Consider the following 11,190-nt stretch of genomic DNA (forward strand, 5'->3'; position numbering starts at 1 on the left):
TCACCTCATTTTCTCCACATTAGAAGATCAGTAATTCCCCAGCTGTCCTGAAAAATTCCCTCTCCTCTGCCAGCAACCTGCAATAACAGGCCACATTATTATCATCCCCTTTTTCTTGTACTAGTACAGGATTAGACACACACCGTGTGCACCATCAGAAATCTATGGTACAGTCCTTCAAGTTTACACTCCGTCTTGCAAAAAATACTTTTCCCTTGTGAGCAGCAGATTCCAGCCTTATCCTTGACAAGATGCCCTCAACTCCCACCCCTGAGCCTGTTCCTGTGAAATGACATTCCACCAGACAGCCTACAAGATGACTGAGTGCTCAAGCAGCCACATTAAACTGTGATATGATATGACAACAAGAAAGTTTCTGGCCTTTATTTGAAGGCTTTTTACCAGTTACAGTAAGAATTGTCATTGCAAACCAGGAATTTTTAAAAAAATGAATAATAAAAGTTAAAAAAAACATCCACGAGTCCACCTGCAAGTAAGACATGTTGGTACAGAAAGGAGACATGAGCTTTTGCTTCTTCCATTCTGTTTGTTTTTCAAAAAACTGATAGAACTAAGATACTAGGAAAGGTTGGATGCTATCAGAATCATTCCAGCAGGTGAGCATTTAACAGCATATACTGTACCAGGGTAACAGAGTAGCTATGTTAAGTCTATGGGTTTGAGTTGAGCCTATTGCAATTTGCTTCCCAAAAAAGGATATTAAAAACCAGATTATGCCAAGATGTTATAATGGAGCCATAACTTGGCTACTTGAGTTTGTCCCCATTCTATTTACGACTCATCTTGGTAGCAAAGAAGTGATGTAAGCAACTGGAAAACTGAGCAGTGTGTGGCTGACCAGATTGCCACTGCAATTCAGCTTTATAATGCACGTTCAGTATGTCCACACATCCATTGGCCTCCCAAGGCACACCAGCAGCAATTCTGACTCAGCCTTCTCTTAGCAGGAAAGGCCATTTACTTGCTTTGACCAAAATCAACCCATCTGATGACCTGTTGCTTCCCAGTTCCACACACGCAATCCTCTTGGAAAGAGACTTGAAGCAACCAGGTCCCAGTGCACAGCTTCTGACCTCCCAAAAGTCATCTTCACCTTCAGTCACATCCTGCTGCCACCTTTTGCTTTGAGTTGCTGGAATAATGGAATATTTAGAGTCGAAAAAAATATGCTTCCGACTTCAAAGCAAGGAAGTAATGGGAAAGAAGATTTTATGTGCATCAAACCCTGGGTCTATGTCCAGCCCCAGCTGTGCCACACCAGCAGGCAGTGCCAGCAGTGCCTGTTCTCCTCAGTAAGGCACCTACAGAGCCCTCAGGGGCAGGGAGGATGCTCCCCAGCACAGGAGCAGCCCTGCAGGGATCGCTTCCCATTCCAAGATCAGATACATCCCATGAGCACTTCTCTGCAGATGCTGGTCTGTGCACACAGCTGTGACAGGAACATTTAAGCTCATCTAAGAAACACAATTCAAGTCAAACAAATCAACTCAGTTTACAGTCAGTCTGCTCACAGAGCCTGGTGACAGAAACAATTAACATCTCGTTTGTCTGTAACTCATAACCAGTGTTCTAGCAGTTTCAAAACATGTTAAACACATGTAAAGTCATGTGACAGCATTCCTGCAACACATCCCTATTCCCACAGCAAGAGGAGGAGGAGGAAGTCAACACCACACTCACATCCCATCAACTTGTGGGAGGGAAAACACAGGAAAAAAAGAAGAAAAAAAAAACAAAAAAAACACAACCATTTGTGCCAGCACACTCCAAACAAAGTTCCAAGACTACTGCTACTGAGGTTAGCAATGCCTGGGGCTGGGGAATGGAAGCTGAAATTCCAGGTCCTGCAAGCTTCATCATGAAACTATCACGGGCTTCAGCTCTGCCTAATCGTATCTGAAAGCATGAGAGACTCCAGCAGACATGACACTCTTGAAATACAGAACTTTATTTAGAAACTGCTTAAAATAGAAAAACCCTGTCAAGAAAAATCCAAGTCAAATATGGTTTCTCAGTAAAATGGAGTTTTAGGGCAACAGAAGTCTAAAAGGCCACAAGAGAAATAGCACCACTGCAATTTTAAACAATGGCTAGATACTTGCATTTTTGGCATTCACTGAATTTGGGTTTTTCTCTGAACTTCACAAAGATTCATGCACTACACAATTACCATAAAATGCTCTCCTACACACGTTTTAGGACAAGCTACCACCAGAAACAAATGAATACAAGCACAACAGGACTGATCAATCTCAGTAGTGAAAGGGGATCAGAAGTCTTGCAGGATCTTGCCAAACACAACAGTAATGAGGGGCATGATAGCAAAAAAGGACAGTTAAGGAAAGTATTTTAAATATTAATATTTAAGTTAGTCTCAGTACTGTATTTTCTGCAATAACATTAGCTCTGTTAGCCAGCATCTTTTAGTTTTTACCCCAGAAGACTACTGAACTGGCAAGTGTTATTACTAATATGCCCTGGTTCAAAGGGGAAAAAAACAAAAGAAAGCAGACAGAAAAATATCATCCTCATGTGCTCAATTCACTTTCATTCAAAGCCAGTTGCACAGTGCAAGTCCTGTTACAACTATTGGGCGTGTTCAGCATTCCTTGGGATGGGAAAGGGAAAAGCGAAAGTGAGAGAACAGAAGGGATTCCAACAGAAATGAAAATAAACACAACAAATGAAAAACAAGAGCCAGGAAGAAAAATCACTTCTGAAGGACATTTTAGGCAGTAAGACTGTGTGCCCTTTGCTTTGTTTTGCTTTTCTTACAGAAAACACAGTACATTTTGGCAAAGTCACAATGCCACAGAAAAAGGCTTCAGCACTCAAGGTAATTTATGTGTCTCAGCTGTTCATACTCCCTCTAATCTTGTGACAGGCAACGTTAAGGCCCATTTCATCGAGAACTAATCACTTAGTAAGCAGCTTTACATAGGAATGGAGTTTTGTTTTAATAGCCCCTTTTGAGCACTTGCTGACACAGTGAGACTGCCATGCAAGGCCTCTCGGACAGCAGTGAATGGAGTTAAACAAACGTCTACCCCAATATGAAGCACATAAAATCTCCCATCACATTACTTCAATTTGGCATATGGAAGCATATTTTAAATACTCTTAAGGCATTTATTATAATTTCTGTTCTGCAATTTCACATTAACTCAATCTTTCTGTGAGTCAGTCTTTAATTTCTCTACTGCACACCGCCTTAGATACAAAAGAGTCTTCCCACAAACCAGTGTTTTACCAGCAAACCATTTTGCAACAAGTTGCAAATATTCAGCCTCTTGCTCCCTAAATATACCACCTCGATGTGAATACTGCTCTGCTACAGCGTGAGAAAGAGCTCCTAACTCAAACCCACTGTAAAAGTGAAACTTCTGCAAAGTGCACTTTAAGAAGAGGTACTTTTTGCTTATGAAAAGAAACCAGTGAGTCCTCTAAGAATAAAGTGGAGTATTTTACAGTTAAGCACATGATCTGGGGCAAAGAATTCTGATGTTGCTGCTCTGCTGGTACAGTATGTGGTCTGTTAATACTCTTCTTGTTCCTCTTGCGGTGCTCCTTCGTCAGGTATCACAAAGCCTTCCTGAAGGGGAAGAAAACAAGTGCTTTAATGAAAATCTGATGTCAAACCACCTCCTGGCTACTCTGTAGGTACTTTTTTTTTTTTCCTCTTACTTCAGGTAAGACACCCTTAAGTCACTGTTTACAGTGTCAAGATGTATTACCAGAAGCATTTTCCTCATCTTTGATCTATTTGTTACATACTACTCATGAAAGGTCTACCTTGTTTGCTGTCTGACTATAATTATCTGATGCTTTATTACAGGAAAAAGCTAGGCCATAAACCTCACAGGGAAAAAGGCAGAACTAGAGGGAGGCCTGGAAAGCAAACCAGCTTCCAATTACAAGGGCAGGAAGAACTGCGCAAACCCAGTCTATAACAGATTACTTACATCTGTGGCATAAAGAATTTCCACAATCCTCTGCAACACTGGATCATTCTCCCCTTCATTCTCCTGGCAGATCAATTCAATGTTCCTCAATTTGCCAAAGTAGAAGTCTCTCTCCTTCTCCAGATCTTCAACAGTAATTTTCAATACGTTGATCTGCCAAAGGGTGTCAATAATAATTATATCCACCAGAGATTGAATTCAGTAGGATCTATGCAAAAGGGGTGTCCCAAAAGTTCTCAGAAGGGTGTTGATAGGCAAAGCACTTCAGCAGTAACCAAGATAAGGGGGAGGGGGACTGTGAGAGGAGGAAAAGGGCCATTTCTCAAATTTTAGTACCACTCCCACAACAAACATCCAGTCAAACACACACAAATCCACTTGGAAAGACTAAAGGCTGGTTCCATGAAATAGGTAAAGCACTGGCTGCCTGCAGCTCTCTCTGTTCACACATTCTTTCATGACAACTCTCCTGCTGACAGCAGGTTCAGTTGTGTTGCACTCCGGATTTCAGTGAAGGAGCAGCTGCTCATAGCTCCGTCGGAATGCTGGGAGAGCTGCAACACAGCTGTGGGAATACTTACAAACCCTGCTATGTGTGACACAGCCTACACTGGGGTGAAATGTCTGGGCACTCACGTGCTACAGGACGGGTTTTGCTTCCATCAAGAGAGCAAGACCATTATAACAAAGGGTTCCAATTAAGTGATTTTAAATGAGCTGATAATTTTCAGATAATTTTCTTCCATCTGCCTGACCCAGACATTCCGTGGTATTGGAAAAACAAACCTGCACATTACTCTATCAAGCAGAGGTCAGTCACAGGGCTGTCCTTACACACCTGCTCGATCAATCCCGCCGATTCATCGTCTCCTCCACCCTTTTTGCCCATCCCAGGCCCAGCTTTGGGACCTGCTGGGGTCCTCTGTGCAACAATGGGCCTCTGCGGAGCTGCAAGATCAATTCACCAATTAATTCACATTCTCCCTCCCATAAAGTAACTATCCCCCCTCTAAATATGCTTAGACATGAAAGAGTTTGAAGATATGTTTCTTGCTTAACTCCACGTAACACGTCCTTTCTTTCTGGCACACTTTGCACCATTCCTTGCCATCCTCTCTTTTATAGAAGACTGTTCTTTCTGTAGCCTCCAGACACCTGGGTACTACAGCAGCCTCAGTCTTTGAGCCTGGCATCTCTGAAACAAGATGCAAAATACTAGAATCCCATACACATATTTTAAATCGTAACCCAATCTTTATTTCCCCAGAGTTTTTCATGATCTAGATAATCTTTCAACTATTTTCTCTACCTGCACTGCCAGTACCGAGAGATTTCCTGGTTTTGTTCACAACTGGAGTAACAAGGTTTGGTGCTATTGTGTCTTGGCCTTGTCGAGCAGCAACAGGATCATACTCCTTCCCGTCATAGTTTGCATCAAAAAATTTTTTGAACCACTGAACAAATTCAAAGTTGTCCTGAAATTTTCCTTTCACTAGTTTGTCCACAGGAATTATCTGAAGAGGGGAAAAAGAAAAAAAAATAGTCACACTTATATTATGAGTAAAGAACCTCTCTGGGATTTTATATAAAGATTTAAAGTTAATGCACTCAAAAGATATGCAAATTTAATTCTTGTCCAGTCTAGGGAAAATCCCCCTTGACCACAACTCTGTCAAATAACAGGATTTCTGTAATTATTAGAATGAAGAACCAACCATGCTTTGTCTTTTAGAGTCCAAATAATTTTAAATAATTCTGCAGCAAAGTTTCTGCTAGACCAAGTTTACAGACAAAACTTCTTCCTGTCCACATGAAGCTGGCTCTGATGAATCTGAACTGACCAACTCCAGAACTGCTACAAGAGCTAAACATCAATGTCATAGCAGACTCCAGCTTCTCTGGGATGAGGTGTATAACTAAAGATTATTAAAAATGCAGAAAATAGTGAAGTTTAGTTTGCAGAGAAATTTTTTTTTCTTAAGGCCTTTGGAAGCCAGGCTGATTGTCCAGATGGGTTGTGTGGACAGACTGCACAAGCCACTGCCCCCAAGCAGAGACTGACTCTGTGTTGTAGCTGCCAGCTATGGAATGAGACATCTTAAAGGAAAAAAGCTCCACCCTGCATGTTCTGCATCCTACCAAACACACTGTCTATAACTATTACCTGAATAAATCCCCCTTCCATCAGCAGAACTGTCATCCCACCTGAACAAGTTTTTTCACAATTTCATTTTCACTACTAAAAATCACGTATTTTAATATCTGGAGGCATTTAAAAGCCATGTAGATGTGGCACTTAGGGACATGGTTTAGTGGTGGGCTTGATAATACTGGGGGAACAACTGGATTTGATGGTCTTAGAGTATGTAATTCTATACACTTGTAAAGAGGAATGTGGAATCCCTAGGACTATCACAGCAGTAGGTTATGGGAGCATACCTCCTACAAAGATGGTCCAAAGAAGAAGCTCAGGCAAACCTTATCTCATAGAAATTTCACTATTATTTTGTGCCACAGAAGTTTCCCAGAATTAAAAGGGTAACATTCATCTCAGCATTAAGAACTGGAAACCTGACCTTGGCTGGAATAAAGCAAAATGTATCCTAACCAATGTGAGGACCCCAAGGCAAACCAAAACAAAAGGTTTCGAGATTTACAAACCAAAATAAAACTCTGTTCCCAGATTTATTCAGTTTTAAATCTTAAAGTTCATCCCATCTACATTAACACTGAAAGCAGAGAATCAGTTATATCCCAGCTTACTTTGTCAACACCCATTCGTTTAAAACCTGCTTGTAGAACCTTGAAGTTTTGAATGTACTCGTGTTCCAATTTTGCTTGAAACTTCACTTTCTTGAGTGCTACAGAACCTGGGAAGAGCATATCCATGAACTGACAGTATGCAGCACCTGCCAAAAGGAAAAGAACACAAATCCTGGATGAATTAAGTCACTTCAGCTCACTAACCTTCATGAGTTTCTTTCCAGTCAGGTCAGCAAACTGACCTGACTCACTCCTCAGTCACACAAGCCCTTTAAAGGCAACAAAGGCAAGAAAACAGGAACCTTCAATCTCCTTTTTGGTGCAGCATGGCCATAAATAAGCCTAAAGCAGCTGGAGAACCAAACTTTTGGGCTCATGACTGGAACTTTTATGAATAAGAACAAACCTGCCTCCATAATTCCAAAGGGGGAAAAAAATCTAATTAATAACTTGACTTTCCTTTCTTCATGCATATCAGTACAGATCTGAGACATTACATGTGTCTAACAGGCATGTAATCTTCTCTTAACAATACTAATAGAACTAAATCAGAAAAAGCATTATTCTAAAAATTGTACTTAACCATTATTGAAATTGTAATACATTTACCTCCTACAAAAAGAACCTATACACAATTCAAGGTGCTCTCCAAGATAACAGGCTAATTAAGCTGAATTATATTTAAAGTAGGCCTTAATCAAAGAACCAAAATAAGTGTTTCTCCCTATTAATTTAAATCCTTCATGTCCTCCAATGCAGCACTTGCTGAAGTAAGAGCAAAAGAGCAATTCAGTCCAGCCACAAAGAGTGGACAACCACCTCCATATTTGTAGAATATACATATTAAATTAAAATGTGATTTTAAACTAGATCCTCACTCTGCAGTGGTAATACACAACCATTAAAAGCACAAGCACAATATTCAGAGCAACAGGAACCCTAACCTAAATCATCCAACAGCTGCACAACAAGCTGTTGGGAGCTATCTGAAGGCCAAGAAGGAATAGAGAAGGGCATTGCCCTCACCTACTCTGCTCATCTCAACAACATCCTCTAAGTGCTCACTCTCTTATCAAGATACTTTGCAGGCGCTCACACTTTCACCTGTTACCAGAAGACTAATGTCATCCACTGGTGCAAATTAAAAATAAAGACAACAAACCAGCTCTTGCTGTTTGGTCTCCACTGTCTCAGTTCACTTGCTGCAGAGCTCCAATCCCAACTCAAACACAGAGGACTTGCCAGAAACCAGGGGTTTGCTCACTATTGGCAGTCGGAGAGATAAGCGTGATAAAAACAGAGGGATCGCAGTGTAAGTCAAAGGGCAATTTTTGTGCATTTATGCAACCTCAAACTGCTGCTGTCACTGCTGCCCTTGTCAAAGACAGCAAAACAAGCTTGGGAATTCCAGCTTCCACAGGACTATGACAGCAAAAGCCACTTCATCCCCGCCAAGGAACGAAGCATTATTGCAGATGCAGAAAAAGGACGTTACTCAGGAATTACCACATCAACAGCTCTCAGTCTTTTCCCAAAACAGGTGAGCTGGAATTCTGCAGAGCCAGTACTAATTATCCTCACTTCAGCACAGAGGTCTCACAGCACTCAAGGCTCACACCAATCCCATGCAAATCAACCCTGCACACCCCATGGTTTATGCTGCCTATCTGAAAGCAGACAGTGCTTATCACTTCCCTTCCTCCTGTGGTCTTAGACCTTTAGCTCCCTCACCCTTGCACTTCTTGTCCATCATCTCGCTAGACAAAAGCCACTACAAATACCTGTCAAATGCCTGTTGTGAGTCCCTTGCTTCTCTGTAATCTTTGGGATTGTTTCTTCAGTTGACTCAGCCACAGCCTATACTGACAGTCCAAAAACTCACTTTTAATTAACCCCTCCTTTTATTTCACCTCCAACTTCCACATTTCTCCTTCCATGAGCAACACCTTATCTTGAAGTCACTGTGTGAGCCAAACTTCCACTTTTCACTGACTGCCTGTTGTATTATCCAAATTATCTTGTACCCAGGCTGCATTCTTAGCCTTGGGTTTTTTCCAGCTCTTATTCCACAGACTATTATCTTTTGTTTGTTCTTACAAGCCTCCTCCTCCCACACACTCCTCCCTCCAATGACACTTGACTCCATTTCTGTACCACAGACACTTCCCCTTTCCTGCCTACTACTGTATATGAGATTCAGCTGTGCTGAAGTTGGTTCAAGCCCAGGTAAGCTGGGCTGACACAGACTGGATGTGGTCCAGGACCAAGAGGAGTTTTAAAATCCTGCAGATGACCCCACGAGTCACTGCTCTGTCTTCCTCACACTCCAGTACTCTTCCAGAACAAATCACAATTGTTTTTACCAGTTACACTTGTAAGATTTACTCTATCCATGAAGACTAAACGCTTAATTCCTCATGAGAAAACACCTTCTTCTTCAGAGTCTTTTTTTCATATTAACACCCATTCCTTATAGCATCTATGCTGTAGTGAGTCACAAGAAAGTGCCTTTTCATTACACTGACATTATTAACAACCACTTCAATAACACTCCAACCATAACTGGATCATAACACTGACCACGAATCTGTTCACACCAGGAACTAAGCCAGGAGCACAGCTGCAGCAGGGCGGCACAGAGGGTGCAGCTGCACCTCTACAGAACCAGGGTGCACATCCCATGTGGAAGTGCCCGCGGGGAGAACCCCCGTACCTGAGCACAGCTGTTCAATCTTGGTCAGCGTCAGCTGCAGAGACTCATTGATCCACGCCAGCATGTCATGTCGGCTCAAGTTATCGCTGGTCACTGAAGTAGAATACACATTCACTGCCATTTTCTGAAACACAGAAGCAGAGGTGTGAGCGCCACAGAGGCTGGGCTGCCGCGGAGCCGCTTCCTTTTGAGCCTTCCCGAGGCATCAGCGAGTGAATCGCGACGCAACCGCGGGCTGCCAACAGCTGGGAGGACCCTCCCGCGCCGCCCCTGCAAAGGGCTCGGCTTCGGGATTTCTGACGAAAAATTAGCACCGAGGCGCTCACGTGGGAACCGCTGGAAGGAACCACGGCTGCGGCAAGTTACTCATCCCTCTCCCCCGCGCCCCCGGGAACGGCTGAAGCACTTCCTGCGCGGCCACGGTATCTCCCCAGGGATCAATACCGAGCGGCCGGTCCCCGCCCAGCCCCGCCGGCACAAAGCGAAGCCGCCGGTGCGGCTGCCGCCGCGCAGGGCCGCCCGCGCTGCGGGCGGGGCACGGCCCGCGCTCTCCCCGCTCTTACCCCTCACCGCCCCACGCCGGTCCCTCCGCCCCGCCACCCCCGGTCCCCGCCGCACCTCCGCCCGCCGAGGGGCGCGGCCCGGCCGTGCAGGCCTCGCGCCAGTGCCCTCACGGCGGCGGCGCCCCGCCGGACCGCTCCCCGGGCCCGGGGCCCTCCCCGCTGCCGCCCGGCGGCCCCGCCGCGGCCCCGGCCCGGTACCTGCGCCGCGCTCGCCCCGTCGGCCCCGCGTTCAAACCGGCCCCGCCCGCCCTGACCGGGACCGCGTCACGCGCTCGCTGCGCGCCTGCGTCACGCGCACGTCACGGCCCGCGCGGGGAGCGCCGCGCGCCGGCACGGGGAGGGGAACGGTAGCCAGGGGGCGGGGCGAGCTGATGCGTTGCTATGGAGATGCCACGCCCACTCCGCCCGAGGGCTCGCCCGCCATTGGCCGAGCCGCTGGCTCCGCCCACACCGGGGGTCCCGCGTGCCAGACGGGCCGCGCTAGGCCGGGCCCGAGGGTGCGACGGGGCCGCTGCGGCCGCGAGCACCGGGGCGGCCGGACCCAACCCCCGGCACAACCGGACCTCAACCCCCGGCACAACCGGACCTCAACCCCCGGCACAACCAGACCCAGAACCCCCGGCACAGCCGGGCCCAGAACCCCCGGCACAGCCGGGCCCCAACCCCCGGCACAGCCTGGCCCCGAACCCCCGGCACAACCGGACCCTGAACCCCCGGCACAACCGGACCTCAACCCCCGGCACAGCCGGGCCCTGAACCCTCGGCACAACCAGACCCTGAACCCCCGGCACAACCGGACCCTGAACCCCCGGCACAGCCGGGCCCCGAACCCCCGGCACAACCAGACCCAGAACCCCCGGCACAACCGGGCCCTGAACCCCCGGCACAACCGGGCCCCGAACCCCCGGCACAACCGGGCCCCGAACCCCCGGCACAGCCGGGCCCCGAACCCCCGGCACAACCAGACCCAGAACCCCCGGCACAGCCGGGCCCCGAACCCCCGGCACAACCGGACCCTGCACCCCTGGCACAGCCAGGCCCCAACCCCCGGCACAACCGGGCCCCGAACCCCCGGCACAACCGGACCCTGAACCCCTGGCACAGCCTGGCACGGCTCCAGCTCTCCTGGCACACCAGCAGCAGCCACCTTGGTGTTACTGGTGTCACC

The 11,190-nt window shown here is 46.6% G+C and overlaps 2 protein-coding genes across 4 annotated transcripts; one reads left to right on the forward strand and one right to left on the reverse strand.

The window, feature by feature from the left end:
- Positions 1-359: 359 nt before the first annotated feature.
- On the reverse strand, positions 360-10,376 carry MAPRE1 (microtubule associated protein RP/EB family member 1). Of its 3 annotated transcripts, none has more exons than XM_068207713.1 (7): positions 10,221-10,376; positions 9,460-9,583; positions 6,747-6,892; positions 5,308-5,497; positions 4,822-4,931; positions 3,984-4,136; positions 360-3,613 (listed from the first exon to the last, which is right to left on the reverse strand). In XM_068207713.1, exons 2-7 carry the CDS (start codon positions 9,578-9,580, stop codon positions 3,557-3,559), a joined length of 777 nt encoding a protein of 258 aa, XP_068063814.1. In that variant the 5' UTR covers positions 9,581-9,583; positions 10,221-10,376; the 3' UTR covers positions 360-3,556. The 3 variants fall into 3 exon arrangements, with proteins under 3 accessions (XP_068063814.1, XP_068063812.1, XP_068063813.1); XM_068207711.1 differs by having other exon boundaries at positions 5,293-5,497; XM_068207712.1 differs by lacking the exon at positions 10,221-10,376 and adding an exon at positions 10,078-10,108 and having other exon boundaries at positions 5,293-5,497.
- A 17-nt stretch (positions 10,377-10,393) lies between these two features.
- LOC137484418 (cornifin-B-like) lies at positions 10,394-11,113 on the forward strand. The gene has a single exon (XM_068208290.1). The coding sequence runs from the start codon at positions 10,394-10,396 to the stop codon at positions 11,111-11,113; it is 720 nt and encodes a 239-aa protein (XP_068064391.1).
- The last annotated feature ends 77 nt before the right edge of the window (positions 11,114-11,190 follow it).

The sequence above is a fragment of the Anomalospiza imberbis genome, chromosome 17 (assembly GCF_031753505.1).
Source record: "Anomalospiza imberbis isolate Cuckoo-Finch-1a 21T00152 chromosome 17, ASM3175350v1, whole genome shotgun sequence".
Lineage (NCBI taxonomy): Eukaryota > Metazoa > Chordata > Aves > Passeriformes > Viduidae > Anomalospiza > Anomalospiza imberbis.

Excerpts from the sequence above, each read along its gene's own strand:
- MAPRE1 (XM_068207711.1), bottom strand. The coding sequence starts at position 9,580 with ATGGCAGTGAATGTGTATTCTACTTCAGTGACCAGCGATAACTTGAGC. Across the intron at positions 5,498-6,746 it reads AACGAATGGGTGTTGACAAA|ATAATTCCTGTGGACAAACT; the intron begins GTAAGCTGGGAT and ends TCCCCTCTTCAG. Across the intron at positions 4,137-4,821 it reads CGGCGGGATTGATCGAGCAG|ATCAACGTATTGAAAATTAC; the intron begins GTGTGTAAGGAC and ends ACCCTTTGGCAG.
- LOC137484418 (XM_068208290.1), top strand. The coding sequence starts at position 10,394 with ATGCGTTGCTATGGAGATGCCACGCCCACTCCGCCCGAGGGCTCGCCC.